The 21,908-nt window shown below is 37.6% G+C and overlaps 1 protein-coding gene across 3 annotated transcripts in view; it reads right to left on the minus strand.

Moving 5' to 3' along the window:
• ZSWIM6 (zinc finger SWIM-type containing 6) overlaps positions 1-21,908 on the minus strand; it is an 89,908-nt gene that overhangs the window by 55,106 nt on the left and 12,894 nt on the right. For all 3 annotated transcript variants that reach the window (XM_023729623.1, XM_023729622.1, XM_023729624.1), the window contains exons 2-3: positions 7,906-8,054; positions 4,469-4,619 (exon numbers count right to left, since the gene is read on the minus strand). In XM_023729623.1, the coding sequence (XP_023585391.1) occupies positions 4,469-4,619; positions 7,906-8,054 (300 nt within the window). The remainder of the gene's footprint in view (positions 1-4,468; positions 4,620-7,905; positions 8,055-21,908) is intronic.

The following is a 21,908-nucleotide window of genomic DNA, read 5'->3' on the forward strand; positions in this document are numbered from 1 at the left end:
GCTCAGAGTAGCCATGGCAGCCCATCCTGTCTAAGGAACAGGGTTTCATGCTAGAAAACAAAAGGGAAAGTTATGTGTTTAAAATTTTTGGAAAAAACATATCATACTTGAAAATGAACATTGAAATTTTTTTCCCTTTGATAAAACTGTAATTAAATCTTATTGAACTGTTTCCTCTAATGACATCCTTTTTAATGAGGTCTTAATAGACTGCCAGCCAGAACCTATAGTTTTATGAAGCATAGTAAAATTACCATCTAGGAAAGTGTTTAAGTAAAGAGACTCATCAACACAGATAAGAGGTTACAATATATCCCTCATCCCTTAAGAACCCCACAGTAATTAAGTGTGAAGAGATAACCATCAGGGCTAACAGTAGGTAGGATCACCACCCATCAGCACTGGCTGTTTTTTGCAATCCAAGGGTTATTTCCATGATCAGCTTTCCAGAAAATCTGCATGTCAACTATAGCTCCCACTAAATGTACAGCCTCCACCACTGCAATGGGGCTTTCCGTTTTAAGATTTTAGTATATACTTTTTCTGATAGCTGATTATGATACAACATCGCTCATCTTGAGAGCATTGCCCTGTGTTTGGGAAAATTAACATCATGTAGAGAAAGTAAAATTAATATTTGAAAAACTGATTCATGTTCATGATAAATGTATCTGCAAATGAGATGCACTAAACAGGATCTTAATTGTATGCATCTGTGTCTACTTCATACTGCATTGAAACTAGGGAGTAAATCACAAAAATTAACCCAGATCAAAGGAATATCATAGGCACTTATTTTAGAAAAGTAGAATTGAGAATAATCATTTCCTTTGTTAGCTGGAGGATGGGGGAGAAGAAATTGGGCCTGTTGCTACTTCAATTAAGTTTGCATATGTTTATTTAAAAGATAAAAAAGTTAAAATTAATATGTATTACTTTAAAAACTAATTTTGAAACATCAACACTGTTAAATTTTAATAAATCACATATACTCAGAAAATAATAGATCTTGGGGAGGAGGGTATCTGAGCCTATGAAAAAAATCACATTTTGTAATCTTTAAGCTGACAATTTGATGGCTCCAAATCCCTCTGCCAAGAAGCAGAGTTAGTTGGCTCCTGGCTAAGATACTCTTACTTGTACGCTTTCATCAGATTAAGGCTTCCATGCCAGGAGTCTTTCTTTTTTTCTCCTGGTGCATTGGCCATTGCTAGAAATGGACCCATCGAATCCACCGGTGCTAAGGAGTTAAGCATCTAAGATTTAATTTAACAGTTTCAGCTTTATTAAGCTGTCACAGAGCAGCCCCACTTTGATAACAGTAGCTGTTCCAATTATGGCTTGGTTTAGGGTTGACAAGTATAATGATTCATTCGTGGCACATGAGAAGCAATAAAAGGTTGTTTTGCATTACAGCTTTAAAAATGTGGGCACTTTTTTCATTTAATTTGTCACTTAGCTTTTGCTAAGAGGACATTTAAATTGCAGTAAAAGGCAAATGGGGCTTTTAGTTTAAATGTAATCCCCATATTTAAATGATCTGTAATGGCGCAGTGTTGGAGTGGGAACACTATTGTCTCACAGTGGGTCCTGATGGTGACATGTGACATTTGTATTCAGGTCCTGCATTATCCATGTGGCTAAAGGGCTTCCAATTTCATTTCACAGCCAGAAGCCTGCAGAAAACACCAATTAACTTGCAGATCCCATTTGCCGACAAAACTCAGCCTCTTCTCAATGTCTGGCATCTGGCAGTGCTCAGCATTTAATTCCAAAGCAGAGCCTTGAAGCAACGTGAGCCCTGTGCAGGGGCACAAAGTCAAATTCCCCCACTTTATTAAGAAGCAAAAGCCTTTGCTTTTGTAGTCCAGAAGCAACTTTTAGTTAATTTTTTGGTGAATGAATCTTAAGATGTGATAGTTATTGTTACTTCTACATGGGATGGTGGGTGCCATCGAGTCAGTTTCAACTCATAGCGACCCTATGTACAACAGAACGAAAAACTGCCCAGTCCTGCGCCATCCTCACAATTGTTGCTATGCTTGAGACCACTGTTACAGCCACCATGTCAATACATCTTGTTGAGGGTCTTCCTCTTTTTCACTCACCCTCTACAAGCATTATGTCCTTCTCCAGGGACTGGTCCCTCCGGATAACATGTCCAAAGTATGTGAGACATAGTCTCACCATCCTCGCTTCTAAGGAGCATTCTGACAAAACTTAGATTCCATTAAAGTGGCAAGTGTCCTCTGCTTGATATCAGAGTACACAGGAGAAGTCACAGCCGTCTACTAATGACTGTGGAGAAGTAGCTGGGGGCTTGCGGCAGGGGGGACAGATAAGGTGTGCAAAAAAGAAAACACAGGGCAAGAAGTCGTGTTCTTCATCCTGGACTGAAACAAAAGAACTTGTATAAAGCCTGATCCGTGATTAGAAAGTAAGTCTGTCAGAAGGTATAAGCAGAATCAACTGGTGAAAACTTCCACCTAATGGAATTTATACTTTTGATCGAGCGTTGAGGCACATAATTTTCAAAACCAACTTAGAAAGGTGAGATGTGAATATGAATTAAATGTGAATACTGCAAATTTTATTTCAGACTAAATCACCTGTACTGTTTTTAGTAACCAAAAATTTTAGTTGGTAGTTCCTTCCTAACCAGTTATTTGTAATTCTAAGCTTCTCTAAAGGGAGCCCTCGTGGCACAATTGTTAAGTGCTCAGCTGCGAACCAAAAGGTCGAATACACCAGCCTCTCCATGGGAGAAAGATGTGGCAGTCTGCTTCCATAAAGATTACATCATTGAAAACCCTATGGGGCAGTTCTACTCTGTCCTATAGGGTCACTATGAGTTGGAATTGACTCAATGGCACAACAACAATGATGACGACAAACTTTTCCAAGTACCAAAGGTCTTTAAATTTCATTAATTTATTATTAAACCAATAATTTTTCCTTATATAATTCCTTTCATTTTATTTTTTAATGCTAGTCCTTTTTACTTTTCTAAACCAACTAGTCAATTTAACAGCTACAAAATTGAAGAGGGTTTCATTAGAAAAGTAAATCACTCAGTATTCTATAAAAATATTTGTTTAAACCGCATATTGTACTTGTGTTCTCTAATCACCACACCGTGCCCCTAAATGTTCTTCCAATTCAGTGAAACTATCTACTATAGTTACAGATTGGTTCAAATTTTGATTAGGGGAAAGGCCACTACCATTATTTCAGATCACCTAAGGAAAGTGTCAGGCTTAAGTTATTAAAAGACACTTCAAAAAAAAGTGCCAGGGAAAAAGATCAACAACTATCTAAAAACGTGCAGGTAAAAAGGAAACTCTGGTGTCAAATTGTTTACCAACTTGCTGCATAACTCTAAGTCACACAATATCACCTCATGGAAGTTTCCTAATCTCCTGGACTTCAGTTTCCTCATCTGTAAAAATAGTTCACGTCAAAAGTTCTTTCTAATTCTTATGATCATACGGTATCTTCATAGACAACAGCTTCTCTTGGTGTACACTACCCACGATCCATATTCAGAATCAATAAAATGGGCAAGCAGGCAGCACTAAGGCAGATTTTACACAAGCTGCACCTGCGATCAATCTAGCATGATGTGGTCCACCATCAGCCAAGAGGAAGAAAGAAGGTGAAGTTATGAAGAGTTCTGCTACACAATTTCATTGAGACCAGAATCTCCTAATAAATATATCCAGGATTTTCCTCCCATAAAATTAATACAGGCACCGCTATAATGTTTGTCAGAAATTCCGTTTGTCACCTACTGATTTCTTCATAGAAAAACAACAGAACAAATATATTTTCTCAAATTCATTACCTCCCTAGCAATGAGCATTGGGTAACACAGCTCTTCCCAAGAAAATCCCCAATATCCTTTTACTGGACACAACTAGTGGATTTCTCATTATTTCAACTACCTACTATATTTAGATTTACCACCAGGGATTTGAAAAGTAATAAAAATTAGAGTTTGCTGTATCTTTTCCATTCCAAAGATCAACAGCTCATCCAAATCTATAGCAGCCCAAATAAAATTAATACCCAAACTACTTTTGATATTGTGATAATGTGGGCAGAAGGGAAAGGCAGACTCCAAATTTTAGCTGACTTGATTATAATATTAATCTAGAAGTAAATAACCAGCTCTATTATACAAGTGAGGTATTTCAAAGTAATACAGCTGTTTTTCAAATACGTAAAGGCAGATTCCTTAGTTTCCTTTCCTCTACATCAGACAATTCCCCCAAGCCTGCCAAGGCTGTTTCCTGCAAATGTCAGTCCAAGTCCTCATTCTTCCTATTCTCCTAACCCGTGTATATCGGCAACAAGTTCATATGAGCAGCTCTTTTCAGCAATACTATGACCATGTTCTTAAAACTTTCAACTATGGTGTTTATCCATACACAACTCAATAGTAATTTGTCAGAAAACTTGTATTTACCCAGCTCGTCCCAGAGCTGCCTATATTTGTCAGTCATTGCAGTGCCTTGCTGTCTCCACAGTGACAGGCGGGGGTCGGCCATGAATTGCTCTGTTATCAACGTCAACATGCGGGCCCCATTGGAGTCCCTCATCTTCAACATCTCCCGCACCTAGTGGGGAAAATGGACCTTTAGAAGAATGTTCAAAAAATAAACAGTAACACAAAAGACAAACCACTTTTCTCTATTTTTTTCTTGGGGTAGGGGGGAGTTAAGTCTTTACACCAGCTTTCCTAAAAACTGGTCTCTATCTTAAATCTTCCATTTAATCAGAATTACCCATTAATTTTTTTTTTAATTTTGCTTTGGAATTCACATGAGGAAAGAAGATTGGCTTACTTCCCAAATCCTCAAAAATTTTTAGTTGGGTCCTACATATCTGATCAAGGAGAAATGATTAAATCATGTTTCATATGTCCAGTACAAACATCTTTTCAAGGCCTCCTTCAAAATATCCTCCATTATCTAAAGCAAGTACGCTTTGTGGTTTAAGACTGTACTCCAACAAAGTAGGCGACTAGTTAGTTCATGTGCTGGCAAACCACGGAAGTAAAACTGGCACTGGAACCAGGTGTATGAACCTAACTAGTTTACCAAAACAGGTTTTAACAAGATGCCGTGCTTCACTGGGATGAGATGCCATAACGTTGTCAGCTTAAAGAAAAACAATACCAAAACAAACAAGACAGTCTGGTGTCTTCCTGACTCCCCAACTGATTGTACTTACCAATAGGTGAGAGGATCTTAAACCAGAGCCCGCTGAGGACACTTTAGGATCTCCTATACTGCTCTGATAATGTTTACAATGATAGTATCTGTCCTTCAGAGTTTTTTTTAACAGCTTTATAGAGCTATTATCTGCATATCATACAATTCACCAATTTACATTGTACAATTAAACAGTGTTTAGTATATTCACAAAGTTGCACAAGTCCTTCAGTTTCTCAGGTAAAAATTTCAATAAGTTCTCTCTCACTGAAGTTTTTTTTTTTTTTTTTTAAATATATATATAAAGAGCAGCATCATACTTCCTTTCACTCAGATGGGATTGTTTCTGCAGTGGTAAGAGGAAACAGACAGGGCTGTAGGTTCAAGAACACGCTGGCTGTAAATGAGTGATCCACTTAGCAAAATAATAAGAACCACTGACCTATATAACTTGGTCTCTCAAGTTTTAACCTCAAGCCCTGTCCATAACTTTTGTGCTACATTTCCCAATTAAAAGAAAGGAGAGAAAGAAACACAAGGCTAAAATCCCTCTGCAGGAAACCCTAAATGAATTCATCCATTCCAAAAGTGTTTAAGGCTGTGTGTTCTACAAAAAGAATCTCAGCTGAACGTCACTCTCCTTGTAAATTACTGAAGCAAGGTCACAAGCAACAGAAAAAAGAAAGAGGGACCTTTTATTCAGGATTGTCTCTGCAAGAAAGGCAGGTAAAAGAGAAAATGGCAGATCCTCAATAAAGCAGCCCAAATCTTGGTGACTAAAGGATCCTGCTTCAGGTCTGCACCCTGACAAGCAATGGAATCCTCTCACCTGCTTTAGAATTTGTGCCTTGTAAGGAACTCAAAAGCATTTCTACACTGAATTGCAAGGTTTGTCCTTCTAGAAGGGTTATTTCACTAATCCTAAAAAGAAGTTTATTCCCAATATGGATACACTATAAAGTCATGAAAAGGTGGAGAAGACTGGGAGGAAGAAACGAACTTACCATTTTACTGGACATCATGCTAAACAGTTTTGCACTTATATTTACCATTTAATCTTCACAACAAGCATGGAGACCAGACTGTAATCCCCATTTTGCAAATTAGAAAACCAAGCCTCAGAGAAGATAAGGAAATTGCCCAAAGGACAAGGGTAATTGCTGGGATGGGCACCCAGATCTGTCTTACTCCAAAACTTACGCCATTTCCAAAATTACACAGTGCTGTTACATCAAATGGCATATATAATGTATATATCATATACAGAAATAAAAATAGCAACTGCAGTCTTTCACATTGCTTCCACTAGTCACAGTATATACTTTGCTGACATAAGAATATATAAAATATTTTCAGTATGTCTAAACATACCAAATCTTTTACACTGCCAGTATAACAATGGATTTGATTCAATGTTTATTTTCTTGATAGATTTCTAACCTGTTACTCAGTTAGCAATAGCAATTAACAAACAAACTCTTTACTATTAAGCATGTAAACCAGAACTCTCTTAACCAACATTCAAATACATCGATAGCCTAATGGTAATTAATTTTCAGACTATTGACTCTGAGGCACTATGAGAGTTTGAAGTGCCTGTGAATTATGAAAGCATGATTAAATCACATGTGAAATAGTTTCAGAGTTAAATATATTTTATTGTAAGCTAATTCTTGGAAAATTGGCACTCCACATAAATCTTTATTAACAGGGTATAGTATTAATTAAAATACCATATTTTCTGACCATGCCCAGTAACAGAACTTACTCTCTTCTGAATTAAAAATATCATCTTTTAATTATTATGAATATTAGAGAAGCTATTTAACAAATGTATCAATGAAACAGAATTATCTGTTCCCTTAAAACTAATTTGAATATATTATCCATAATGATGGCTGTACCTCAAAAAATGAAATAACAATATATTGATTAAATATTAAAAATTATTTATTCGGTATTTAGAAATGTGTTTATAGTACTAAAAGTCCTATATAAAACAATAGAGATAGTTTCTGCTCAGAAAGAACTTCAGACCAAGATAATTTTTTTCTCAGGCTATCAATGTTTAGTGATGAGAATTAACATCTACCAAAGCCCGACTGTGCTAGACACTGTTTAACACCAGACTTTGGGAGATACGTTATCATAAGCTAATTTTACAGATGAGGAAACAGACTTAAGTAATTTGCCGAGGTTCATATGGTTACTAAAATATAGAACTTGGATTTAAACCCAGGTCTGTATGACTCCAAAGCCTATGCTTTTGAAACTAATTTAAAGATACTGAAAATATTAAACTAAACATATATAGCACATTTTAAGGATTATATACAGTTATTACCTACTTTGAAAAATTAACTAGAAAAAGAAAAAAGTGAAAAGATGGCATTTTAAATAACATTAAGTCATGTATTTCATGTTTAGTACTGAAGAAGTTTTTTCAGAATTGTACAAATTATCAGTATTTCATTGACAGAAACTGAGACGGACAAAAATGTTCCACACCTTGTCTGAGGTCACCAAAGAAATCAAAGCTTACATTACAACACAAAAGTTTCTAATTTGTCAATTAACAGACCCTGTTTCTTAAAATAAAAAAAGGCTTCATCCTATTGTAAACATGACCATATATAGTTTCTATACACATACATATTTTGAATATTGCTTTGAAAATAAACAATCTTACCTTAGCAAAGAGCAAATTAAGTTGCTTCCCTGATCCATGGTACCCGCCCTGGGAAAGGAACAGTTTAACCTGTTCTTGAACCTGCTCTTCATCTAAGTGCCAGCAGTTTTCATCATCTATACTAGCACCTGCTGTTGGATCAGGAGCACCTAGAAAGAAAAAGTAACCAACATGCTGGATAAAAATTTTAAATAATTAAGATTCTCCATTTTTTGACTTAACAGTTTTTAATCCAATCTCAATTTTAAATATACATACAAATTAATGACTGAAATAAATATAAGAATTATTATTTTACTTCTAGGACTTTCCTAATTTGTGCTAAGTCAAAATGCAGATTATTTTAGAACTGAGATATTTCCATTTTTTTAAAGATTCAGAGATATCCCCTGAATTCTTCTTAAAACCAAACAATAGTTTAGCTTAAGTAGTAAAAAATGTCTGCCTTGAGTATTAAGCTCTTTTAAGAACTATCTATATGGGATCAAATTGATAAAAGCAACTCAAAAGGTTGGAAAGGAATCTTAGTGAATTTATGTTTATGGAGGAGGAACAACTCAGAAAAGGAGGGAGAGAATGGCTGCACAACTCAAAGAATATAATCAATGTCACTAAATGGTACATGTAGAAACTGTTGAATTGATGTTATGATTTGTTGTGCATATTCTCAACAACAACAACAAAATAAAGAAAATTAAAAAAGAATCAGAGATTATACCTTTGGAGGTAAGTTTATAGGTTTTTAAAAAAATAAAAATGTCAGAAAAATGTCTCATTGTACATATGTGATTTTTATAAAGCTCTTCTCTATACGACTTGCTAGAAAAATATTTTTCAAGTACTTAGAAAATATGAAATCGAGTAAACCTAGCAGAGTATCTCTCTATTTACTATGTTAATTCAAGAAGTTTTCACTATTACCTGCTGCTGTACAAACTACATGCTGACGTAAGTCTTTAGTTGCAGAAAACTGAAGATTAAAAAGGGAAATCAAGCCACATGGGAACAGGCAGTGCAGCTGTTGTACTAAACCAGGTTGTAGTATCACCTTGCCAAAATGCATAAATATTTTATTGCTGAAGTACACACAAAAGATAACAGCTATGTAATAAGCCCTGTTTGTGAATTTACCTTAAAAATTCAAAAATTACCCAGATATTTAGGTAGGTAAAAATTGGTTTATCGTTTGTTAATAAAATAAAATGGTATTTTAAGCCTTCAGATCTATAAATAATACATATACAAAAAAATTAAATCTAAAAATATTTCATTAATAATGCTTCATCTCTTTACCAACCAACCCATAAAAAATACATTTGCAGGTGTGGTTTTACATTATTTTTTCTTCTCTTCTAGTGATCTAGTGCAGATTCAATTGACCAAGATAATAATCATGAACTTCTGCTTAGAATGAGGGTCCATTAGTCCCTAGGAGGAAAGCAGTGGGTCCGTGAACCTCCCTGAAAAGGAGGTTCATTCAATCATTCAGCCAGCAGACTTACTGAGTGCCTGACTCAGTGCAGGCCGTCTGCTAGACCTGGGGGTAGAATGGTGTACCAAATAGACAGGATCCCTGTCTCACAGAACTTAGCCTGTTAAGTGGCTTTCAAATTTTTTTGACCAAGACTCACGATAAAAAATACATTTCATATCATACCTAATACATCAGTGTGCCTGTGTATGTGATTACATCTATCTATCTATTTGGAGCCCTGGTGGCACAGTGGTTAAGTGCTTGGCTGCTAACCAAAAGGTTGGTGGTTGGAACCCACCAGCTGCTCTGCGGGAAGAAAGATGTGGCAGTCTGCTTCAGTAGATTATAGCCTTGGAAACCCTGTGGGTTTGGTATGGTATCTATCTCTATGTATCTATCTATTAATCAGAAACAAAACTAGATGAAAAAAATACACTTAATATGGACGATGAGGTCTGAGATTTTCTATTCTGTCATTTCTTTAAAAAGGCTGTTAAATTTATTGTTTCATAACCCATAATGGGTTGCAACCGGTTATTTGAAAAACAATGTTCTAAGCGTGTGAGAATTATCAATCTATAATTCCTCATATAAATATATAATACAAACGGTAATAAGTACAGGAAGGAAGAGAATGGGATGCTGGGAGACTCTGTATCAGAGAGCTCTGACTTGACCTTAGAGGGCCAGGATAAGCAAACCTTGAAAAAAAATGACATTTGAGCAAGATCTGCCTTAAGTATATTGGAAATTAGATGGTTAACCAGGAATAGGTGTATGTATTTGAAAGGAGGGAATGGGTCTGCATATGAGACTAAGAAAAGAGCTTGGGCAGAGGCCTCAGGTGGGAAGGAATATGGCATACGGAGGAAATAAAAGATGGTCTAAGCCACATGAGCAGAAGATGAAAGAGCAAGCCAAGACAACCCTGGAGAAGAGAAATAGGGTTAGACCCTGAGGACCTGGGTGGGTAAGGAGCTTAGTTTTGGTTTTAGTTTTTTTGTTTGTTTGTTTCCTAAGAGTAACGAATGGGAAGTCATGACAAGGATACCTGAAGTGTAAGAATGGCATACTCAGATTCAATTTTCTAAAACATAACTCTAGATAGTAAAAGATGTTTTGTCCTAATGTGTATCATTTTAAACACTCCTACCATGGAATATTGCTTGCTGAAAGTGAAGAGGACTTGAAGCACTTACTGATGAAGATCAAGGACTATAGCCTTCAGCATGGATTACACCGCAACATAAAGTAAACAAAAATCCTCACAACTGGACCAGTAAGCAACATCATGATTAACAGAGAAAAGACTGAAGTCATCAAAGATTTCATTTTATTTGGATCCACAATCAACACCCATGGAAACAGCAGTCGAGAAATCAGACAGTGCATTGCATTGGACAAATCTGCTGTAAAAGATCTCTTTAAAGTGTTAAAAAGCAAATATGTCACTTTAAGGACTAAGCTGGGCATGACCCAAGCCATGGTGTTTTCAATCGCCTCATATCCATGTGAAAGCTGGACAATGAATAAGGAAGACCAAAGAAGAACTGATGCCTTTGAGTAGTGGTGCTGGCGAAGAATATTGAATATACCATGGACTACCAAAAGAACGAACAAATCTATTTTGGAAGAGGCATAGCCAGAATGCTCCTTAGAAGTGAGGATGGCAACACTTCGTCTCACATACGTTGGACATGTTATCAGGAAGGACCAGTCCCTGGAGAAGGACATCATGCTTGGTAAAGTGGAGGGTCAGTGAAAAAGAGGAAGACCCTCAACGAGATGGACTGATACAGTGGCTACAACAATGGGCTCAAGCATAACAACAATCATGAGGATGCCACAGGACCAGGCACTGTTTCGTTCTGTTGTACACAGGGTCGCTATGAGTCAGAACTGACTCGACGGCACCTAACAACCACCACCACCATCATGGAATATTATGCCGCTGTAAAAATGAATGTGAAATATCTCTAGGTACTACAATGGAAAGATATCTAGGATATATTTTCAATTAAAAAAAAAGCAAGGTGGAGAAATGTATAAGTAGTGTAGCACCTTTCATGTAAATACAGGTTTTTAAAATAGATTGTGTTACTATTTTCTTATATATGCATGATAACTTGGAAGGATGTTCAGAACTAGTAATGTAGTTGCATGTGAGGAGGCTCTTCATTGAATATCTTTTTTTATAATAGAGTTTATTTTGTTGAGCAGTTTTAGATTTACAGAAAAATTGTGCAGAAAGTACAGAGTTCCCATATACCTCCCCCACCCTTGCACTTCATTTCTGAATACTTTTCATACTTTTAAATAATGTGAATCATACTTTGGAATCATGTGAATATATTTATTTAAAAATATCACTACCTGAAATATGGAGGATAGACTGGGGAGCAAAAATATATATGAGGGAAACAGTGAGGATGATATTTTGATGGTCTACACAAATGCTGACGATGGTAGGTTGAAATCCAGCGGAGAGAGAAGAAATAGAGAATCTTACAGGAATTTAGGACATAAAAGCAACACGACCAGGCGAAGAAGTGAGTATTTGAGACATGGGGGAGCAGAGATCAAACATAGGTTTCTGGATTAAATAAGTGGACACGGTTTTGTATAATTTATACAACTCACTGACACAAAGACGACCAGAGCAGGACCAGATCTGGAGGTGGGAAGGGCAGTATTTAGGCCATGAATTCAGTTTTGGACATGGTGAATTAGAAATACCTTTGAGACAGCCAAGGAGGGAGGAGTGGACTGGAGGTAGGGAGCTGGAAACACGATGGGAGACCTACAGGGTAAGAAGAGCATCTAGGACCGAGTTCTAAGTAAAGCCAACATTTAAAGGCTAGCTAAGAGAGTGAGCAAGAATGACAATGATAACAAGTGGCTTATTAAGAAAAGCTCAAGAGACCAGGGCATCCCAGAAGTCAGGCGAAGAGGACTGTTCCAAGTAAGGACTGGGCAACTGGGTAGATGTTTAAGCTCCACGAGAGCAAGGATCATGTCTGCCCTGCTCACCTCGGACTTCCTAACACCTGGCACAGTGTCTGCCATTATCAGGCTATCTAATACTGGGAGGAAGGGGGTTAAAAAGGAGGGGAAAAGGAATGTATGCATTCTTCCCCCTGAAAAAGAGATTCATATTAAAAAGGTTAAGAACCCTTGCTAAAGCATCCTCATGTACATTATCTCATTTTCTCTTTATAATGCCCCTTGGACATGTATATACATATAATCCTCATTGTGCAGAAGGAGAAAAGGGTTCAGTGGTTATGACTTGTCCACAGTCACACCGCTAATCCTGTCTCCTGGTTCACCCCTGCTGATGAATACATCCCAGAACCCTGGGGCTAAAGTTGGATCCTGAGATCATCTAACCCCAAATCAAAGATAAATTTAAGGAAGGATACTGGCATGTTTGTAGGTTATTTGTAACTATGTTTCCCTTTTACAGGAAGTTTTAAAGATACATAATGTTGTAAAGCAGTAACTATTGGGTCTACAACTACCTCACAGATATTCAGCCCCTCAATCTAGCTCTTCCCTTGATTCTAGAGAAACACACACACAGTACCGTAGAGAGAAAGCTATAGATCCTTTACCTAAATGCATGGGAAGACACTTCCCAAGCAAGTAAACTACAGGGTCTCAATTTTTAAACTACCATCTGACATGTCCCTCCTTATCATCTTTTTTAGAGATATCTTCGGCAAACTACTGATCCTCCACTCCCACAGTTCCTTCAAATGAACTGAACTAAATAAATCCAATTTCTATTCTTACAGTGGTTATTTCTCCCAATTTTTGTGATTTTTAGTTGTTTTCTGTTGGGTCACTGAGGGCCAAAACCCACAAGGAGTCTTGCTCCAGAACACCTAGGTTGGCAGTGGACTATGCTACGGCATGGCTGAAGGCATGCTGTACTTAGCTGCATAGGTCTCATTCGTGTCAGACTTGGGAGTTTCCCATTTGCTGCAGAAATTTCCAAATATTTTAAGTAGATTTGGATTCGGATTTGGATTGGAGAAAATCCCAGTCTTCTCACGTGGCATGACTTGGCAAAGGGGTCTACATTCAGACCCTCTAAAAACTTCAGAATATACTCAACTCTTATTTTTTTTTTTCATGCTAAGAGAAAGAAGGTTAGAAAGAATAATCCAGGAATTACTTTTATTTGATTTGAATTATACAGTTCATCTTTTCCTTAAAATCTGGTAGGTTTTAAAATGCTATCATGATATGATAGATTTTAAAATGCTTTAATGGACTATTTAATTTACGTACATACAGGTTCTGCTTCTTGCTCAACTGTGGGAATATCTAATAGTGAATGTATAAATACACAAATTATGTCTCTCAAGCTTTAAAAAAAAAAATCAAGTTTTTTCCCTAGCTAGTATTAAAATTAACATACTATTTAGAGTATCCGGGCAGTGGAGAAAGGAAATGGCCCAAAGATAAAATTTTACTGCAAATAATCTATAAAGTCTGCACACTTGAATTGACAGGATATCAGAAGTTCCTAATCCTGGGTTAGAATTCAGAAGACTTCAGTTCCAGGCACAGTTTGGAAAAACTATGTGTCCCCAAGCAAACCACTTAAGTTCCTCAGGCTTCCATTTCCTAAAATCTAAAGTTCTATAAGACAGGAATAAAAAATTTACTGGATAATAAAAATTAAAAATATGCTCATGTGACTGTAGAAAAAGACTGCCTCACTTAGTCATAAGAATGCAAACAAAGCTAACTAGTGGATAAATAAAAGTTACTTTATATTCAACTCAATATTTTAAGAATAAGAAATATATGCTATACATTGCAGACCAAGAAATTAAATGTCTACAACAACAATAAAAAAAAAAAAAATCTGTTGCATTGAGTTGATTCAGACTCATAGCAACCCTATAGGACAGAGTAGAATTGTCCCATAGGGTTTCCAAGGCTGTAATCTTTATGGAAGCAGATTGCCACATCTTTCTCCCATGGAGCAGCTGGTGCGTTCAAACTACCAGTCTTTCAGTTAGCAGCCCAGTGATTAACCACTGCGCCACCAGGACTCCTCTACAATAACAATAATCCCCTCAAATGAACAAATTTATGTATTAAACTTTAATGCTTAACTATTTAAATCCTAATGTCTTCATTAAATAATTAAAATGTTGCCTAAACCTTGTATAAAATGTGTTAAGATTTATAAATTTTATTTCTACTTATCAATGGCTGCTTGTAATCAAAGATAACCGTCTCAGCATTTAGCTTTGAGAAAGAAACTGCAAAGAGAAACATAATTCATATGTTTATATATTTGATATTAGATATTCCCCCAGTTGGGCAAGAACCAGGTTCTGTGTGTATGTAAATTAAATGATCCATTAAAGTCTTTTAAAACCTGTCATATTTTTACCCTTATTTATATTTATAATTATAAATGCTATAACTTTTACAACTGTATAATTAATCTTTGTGCGCATTTTATTACCAAAGCTTAATTCTTCAAAGTTTCAAGCCTTCAGCGAAAGTGAAATTATCTGTTGAAAAAAGTAAAACAGTTTAATTGCCTCTCATTTCCAGCTAGGGATTTGTGAATTTGATTTACCCTCCTACCTTGGTAATGGAACACCACAAGATGAGAGAGAGCAAAGGAGAATTCATGGACATGAAGGATCACTGACCGAGTCTTTGGCTTCTCCTGTCTGGTGCTAGATTTGGTTCGGATTTAGTTCTGATTTATTCCAGAATCAAAACTCCCTTACCCCAGGGAGCATATCAAAATTTCTGAGGCACACTGTGAAAAATAGATGCTTAGGCACCATTTCAGCGTACTAATCAGAATTTTTGCCAGTGAGAAAAACGGGAGGGGGAAGAGGGAACATTTGTATTTGGAGAGAATGTTGAGCATAGGGACACATTCTGGATCTTAATAATTAAGAGTATTCAGGGTCCCAAGGCATCAAACAGGCACCTCTCCACCGTACTGAAGGAAGCATATTTAAGACATACTGAATGAGATACCAGTCTCACATCATGGATACAGTTACTTCTAAGCATTAAGCAATATCGAATCATTCTACAAATTTTAAACTGAGATAGTAAGACATGTTCACAATTGGCTTATGCTGTGATAGCGGCATGGAATTACCCACAGCTCTGAGTTCTAATGGGGCCTTAATGCTTTCTCTTTTCCTCTTACTCCACTATAAAGAAATTCACAAGAAAGAGTAAAACGTTTTAGTTTACATCTTCATTTTAACTATGACCTCACTGTTTTGGTAATACTGTTGTCTAAATAATGCTTTAACCATTTATATTCACATAGCAGTGTCCCTTTTTGTTAAAATTCAATTGTCAAATTCAGTCTGTTTAGGCAGAATGCAGGCAGCAGATGTCTACACTGCAGAGGTGATTAATTCAGCTTCTTTTGGAGGACCTATAGAAGAATGGCATCTCCTACAGTTTTAGTGCCTGCTGTTAAAGCTTGGAAACATCAAGTCTGTGGTTTTTCAAAGGCATCTGTACACCTGTCTTACAAGCTGAAGGCAAAATCTACTGGCATTGAGAGGGACAAGGCAAGACAGCAAACTTTTGTGATTCAGATTCAGAAAAAAAAGGTGGGGGAACCTCTTTAGCGTAGAGGGGAAAAGTACTAGGAGAACATTGAAATATAATGTACAATGAATAAACACAACCTTAGCAGAGATTTAAATATTATACTTAATTAAATTCTCATTTCTAGGTGGTGACTAATGCCTTCATTTCAACTTACAATTTTGTTGTAGCTGAAACAGCCAGATACTTTACCACTTCTATCCTCAATGGTCAGTCCACCTAATTTCACTGCCATGATACAGGGTGGTGTCCTCTCCAGAGGAGCTTTTAGAGGACACTGTTTGTTGTGGAGGCTAACGACAGAAGGAGCCCTGGCATGAACCAGGCTCCACTCCCCCAGCACAAAGCCTTCCCTTCAGCTAAATGCCAAGAAAGTAAATAAGCAGCACTGCCTTCAGCATATATCTCAGGGAACTCAAATAAGCCTGTCAGGGTTTATAGCCCCTCCTCTATTATTTTCCTCTCGCCTGGCTTTATTACTTATTTCTTACTACCTTTTCATTTACTTCAAGAGCTCCATAATACTTATTCATGTACAGAAATAATCATGTATTTTATATGTATAAAAAGCAATAATTTGTTCTTTCTCTAACACTCATTAAAAAAATGCTGAGTATAAAAACAGTATACAACAGGTAAGTCATTTTCAATTACATAGTTAATAAATGTATTAATGATTACCTGGTATGCAAATGTAAACATTTAAAACCAAAGTTCACAAAAGTCTCATTTTTACACAATCCAATACTTCAGATTTATTAAAAAGAGATCTACTATACTTGCATGCCTCAAAAATAGTTTGCTTGGATTATTTTGAAAGATTCTTTTCTAAAATTGGTACACAAATATTTTCCTCCACTATCTACCATTGCCCTTGAACACTCATGTCAACTTCCACATCAAGATGCTAATGTTAATAAACAGAAACTTACATTTACTCCTTTAACCCTCCTGACCTTATAAAAGATACTTTTTATCATTTGCATTTTATAAATAAGAAAATTGAGGCCAGGAGAGTTAGTTACTTGCCCCTGGTAACAATGCTGGGAAGGAAAGGGCCGGTATTTCCACCTAGGCTGTCTAACCTCAAAGCTGGAGCTCTCTCTGAATAGTCTTACAATGGGAGGTATGAGAAGCCCCTTTGTAGGGGTGTGGGGGGAGGAGACAATAAGCTCAACCAGCAACATGGAGATTTAGGGTCAGTTAAGGGAGAGAGGGATCGCAGAGGAAACTGATCAAGCTAGTAGCAATCCTTTGTGAATTATGAGGATTTTTGTGGCGTGGGGGGGAGGGTTGTCAGAGATAACTAAAGGGTGTGAGAGAAGCAAAATCTGGAGGTGAAAAGGGAGAGGATAATGGTATTGAGTTAAAAGTAAACTGGCTGTTTCTGTGTTACCCTATCAAATTCCTCATGGCTTAGAGATTTGTGATTCCTTCAAATTAAGAGACTCAAGTTCTAAGACTACTTCTTTTGCTAAAATGAAATGTAAAGACTTTTCATGTGAAGGAAAAAAAACAGTATCACCTGTACCTGATCATAGAGTCCATCAATGTTTGTTTGTTTTTCTTTGTTTTTTTTTTTTTAAAAAAACACTTAAATCATATTATGGAAACATCAAGTTTTAGTTATAACTTGGGGTAAACCTGGTCATTTCTGGAGGGAAATTTTGGCAGTATTACAAATTTCAAAATGCATATACCATTTGTTCTAGCATTTCTACTTCTAAGAATCTATTATTCAAAATGATGAGCATAATTAATGTCACTGAATTACACATGTAAAAAATGTTGAATGCCAATGCTTTGTTTTATATATATGTTTACAAGAATACTTGCACAAGTTTATACAGGTACACAAAGGATGGTCACAACAGCATTGTATACAGTAGAAACAATGGAAACAACCTCAAGGTCATTCACAGGTTAATGGTTAAATATACATGTACTACGGAATACTACACAACATTTGAAACAGTGACAGACCTAACTATACTAAAACAGATATTCATTTTTTTTTTGTTTCAGAAAAAAAGCAAACTGCAGAAAAATGTGTTTTTATTGTTATGTAATTTTAAATTACACACACACACATATAAAAATTACATGCATGTGTGTGCAAGTCTGTGCATGTGTATGCACAAAGAAAAACGTTTTAAAAATATAAATCACACTGTCAATAGTGGTTACGTTGGCGAAATAAGACTAAGGGAGCTGCTGGGAGTGGGGAGTCAATGAGCGAAAAATAAAAAGCAATGCAATGAAGATGAAACTGCTGAGTAGGTTTCCTTGTTTGCTACTATCTCAGAGAGCCTGGACTGCCACATACATAAGATAGCTAGGACACAGAGGCATTCTGAGACTAAGTTAAGCAGGATAGTCAGGCATGAATAGAATTTATGTTGTTGATTTTATAAGAACTTGCTCAAACATATCATATCAATATAATCAGTCAGAACAAGGTCAGGGGCCGACTGTGGAACAGACCATCAATTGCTCATATGCAAGTTGAAGGTGAAGCAGAAGACAATTAGAACAAGTCCACAAGAGCCAAAGTATGACCTTGAGTATACCCCACTGGAATTTAGAGACCATTTCAAGAATAGATATTGATGCACTGAACAATAATGACTGAAGAGCAGATAAGCTGTAGGATGACATCAAAGATATCATACATGAAGAAAGCAAAAGGTCATTAAAAAGACAAGAAAGAAAGAAAAGATCAAAATGCATGTCAGAAGAGACTCTGAAACTTGCTACTGAACGTAGAGTAGCTAAAGTTAATGGAAGAAAATGATGAAGTAAAAGAGAAGGACAGATTTCAAAGGGTAGCTTGAGAGAACAAAAAAGTATTATAATGAAATGTGAAAAGACCTGGAGTTAGAAAACCAAAAGGGACGAAAACACTCGACATTTCTCAAGCTGAAAGAACTGAAGAAAAAATTGAAGCCTTGAGTTGCAATACTGAAAGATTCTATGGGCAAAATACAGAATGACACAGGAAGCATCAAAAGAAGATGGAAGGAATACACAGAGTCACTGTACCACAAAGAATTGGTCGATGTTCAACCATTTCAGGAGGCAGTATATGTTCAAGAACTGATGGTACTGAAGGAAGCAGTCCAAATTGCACTGAAGGCATTGGTGAAAAACAAGGCTCCAGTAATTGACAGAATACCAACTGAGATGTTTCAATAAACTGATGCAATGCTAGAAGCACTCACTGGTCTATGCCAAGAAATTTGGAAGAAGACAGATACCTGGCCAACCAGCTGGCAGAGATCCATGTTTGTGCCCATTCTAAAGAAAGGTGATCCAACAGAATGCAGAAATTATTGAACAATATCATTAATTTCACACACAAGTAAAATTTTGCTGAAGATAATTCAAAAACAGTTGCAGCAGTACATCAACAGGGAACTGCCAGAAATTCAAGCCAGATTCAGAAGAGGATGTGGAACAAGGGATATCACTGCTGATGTCAGATGGATCTTGGGGTTTACCTGTGTTTTATCAACTCTGCAAAGGCATTCAACTGTGTGGATCATAATAAATTATAGATAACACTGTGCAGAATTCCAGAACACTTACTTGTGCTCGTAAGGAACCTATACATAGACCAAGAGGCAGTCATTTGAACAGAACAAGGGAATAGTGAGTGGTTTAAAATCAGAAAAGGTGTGCATCAGTGTTGTATCCCTTCACCATACTTATTCAATCTGGATGCTGAGCAAATAATCTGAGTAGCTGGACTATACGAAGAAGAGCACGACATCAGAATTGGAGGAAGACTAAATAACAACCTGTGATATACAGATGACACAACCTTGCTTGCTGAAAGTGAAGAGGACTTGAAACACTTACTGATGAAGATAAAAGACTACAGCCTTCAGTATGAATTGCACCTCAACAAAAACAAACAAAAAAATCCTCACAACTGGACCAATAAGCAACATCATGATAAACGGAGTAAACATTGAAGTCATCAAGGATTTCATTTTACTTGGATCCACAATCAAGCCCATGGAAGCAGCAGTCAAGAAATCAAAAGACGGAAAATGGCGCTCTAGGCAGAAGCACCACACCATCCCTCCACAGCAAAGATCCGAAAAACTAAGCCGAACAGAGAAAACAACAATCCTGAAACCCTAAAACATCAAATGAAGAGAGAAAGAACTCAGCCAAGCACCAAATTTCTCACCAAAGTGAGAAAACTGAGAGAACGGTGAGCAAGGAGAGATTCATGCAGAGGTCCCCTATCGGCTAACGCAGCACGGATCTGCCATCATGGACTTCTATCGGAGACCAGCAAACGGGGTACGAGAAAGCAGCTTCACGGAGCTTCCAGCAGGAGACAAAACAACCGGTAATTTGCGATATACGCTTTCCCACCCTCCACCCTTCTTCACCCCCCACTCAGCCTCCTCTGCTTCCCGCAACCACAATCTTTTGTCCAGGAAGCACCGGCTGCTTGGATTCCACCCATCCGAACAGGCCGGTTCTCTGAGTACCATTTGCTGGCTGCTGCTGTTGCTTTTTTCCACTTCGTTTGATTTCGTCCTTACCTCTCACCACTTCCCCCTCCTTTCACTCAAATACCTGGCTCCATGCACAATGTTTGCTTCCTACTGAGGGGCTGCGGAGCTCTGGTAATTTGTGATATACGCTTTCCCACCCCCTACCCTTCTTCACCCACATTCAGCCTCCTCTGCTTCCCGCAGCCACAATCTCTTGTCCGGGAAGCACCGGCTGTTTGGATTCCACCAACCCGAATGGGCTGGCTCTCTGAGCGCCATTTGTTGGCTGCTGGCTGCTGGTCTTACTTTTTTCCACTTATTTTGATTTCTTCCTTACTTCTCACGACCTCCCCCTCCTTTCACTCAAATATCTGGCTCTGTGTGCCATCTTTGCTTCTTCCTGAGGGGCTGTGGAGCTCCGTTCGAGTGTGGAGCTGCTTCCCGGTCTGGACTGCCAGGCTGGTGGGATCCTGGGGATTTTGTTCATTTGTTTGCTTTGAAGTGTTTCTTTCTTTTCCTTTTCTTGAGCTGGGAGCCCGTTCTGGACAGGCAGTGCTGCACAGCTTGGAACCTACCCCCTCAGCTTGCACAGACGTGTAGAGGTAACCCTGAGGGCATTTCTTTTTTCGTTGGTTTTTGTGTGTGTGTGTGTTTTTGGGGGCTTTTCATGTTTGTTTGTTTTTTTTTTTTAATTTGCTTGGTTTTCTTTTCCCTCTTTTTCCCTTTTTGTCTTTCTTCATTACTCAGTTTCTCATCACTCTATATCTTCCTTCTCTTTCTGTTCCCTGAATACCTGTGGTATACCTCTACGCCTTCTAGCCAGGCTGTACTGCAACACCTGAGAACAACTTCCCCAGACCTCATAGCAGCACCGGTGGGATACCTGAGAACTTTGCTGTTATTTTCCCTTTCCAATTTTTATTTATTCATACTTTTCTTTTCTTTAATTCCTCTTCCCCTTTTTGTTTTTCTCCATTTCATAGTCTCTCATCTCTCCACTCCAACGGCAAGCTCCACTAGCATTCTTTTTTGTTTCTTTGTATGTTTTTGGCTCCTGTTCTTCTCTCCCTTCTCCAATATCCATCTTAGTTCCACACATAACAATCTCCCCGCTACATCCTGCCTACCTGCACCGTGCGCTTAACATCGCACCACCAAGCAGGACGGGCACGGCCTACCGGAACCTGCCCTGCACGGATTACCGACCCACCCTGGTGGCTGTAGTAAGTGCCATAAACAACCCATCCCAGTAACTCCTCTTCAGCTAGACCTGCCCTGCCATACCATATCTGAGTGACTGACCCTGCCAATTGGAGAAGGAGGTGAAAAGTACTGTGCCCACAGACGAGCAAATAACGAAAAACACATAGCCCGCCTGCTCAGACATAGCCAAATTT

The sequence above is a fragment of the Trichechus manatus genome, unplaced genomic scaffold, assembly GCF_000243295.1.
Source record: "Trichechus manatus latirostris isolate Lorelei unplaced genomic scaffold, TriManLat1.0 scaffold00029, whole genome shotgun sequence".
Taxonomy (NCBI): Eukaryota; Metazoa; Chordata; class Mammalia; order Sirenia; family Trichechidae; genus Trichechus; species Trichechus manatus.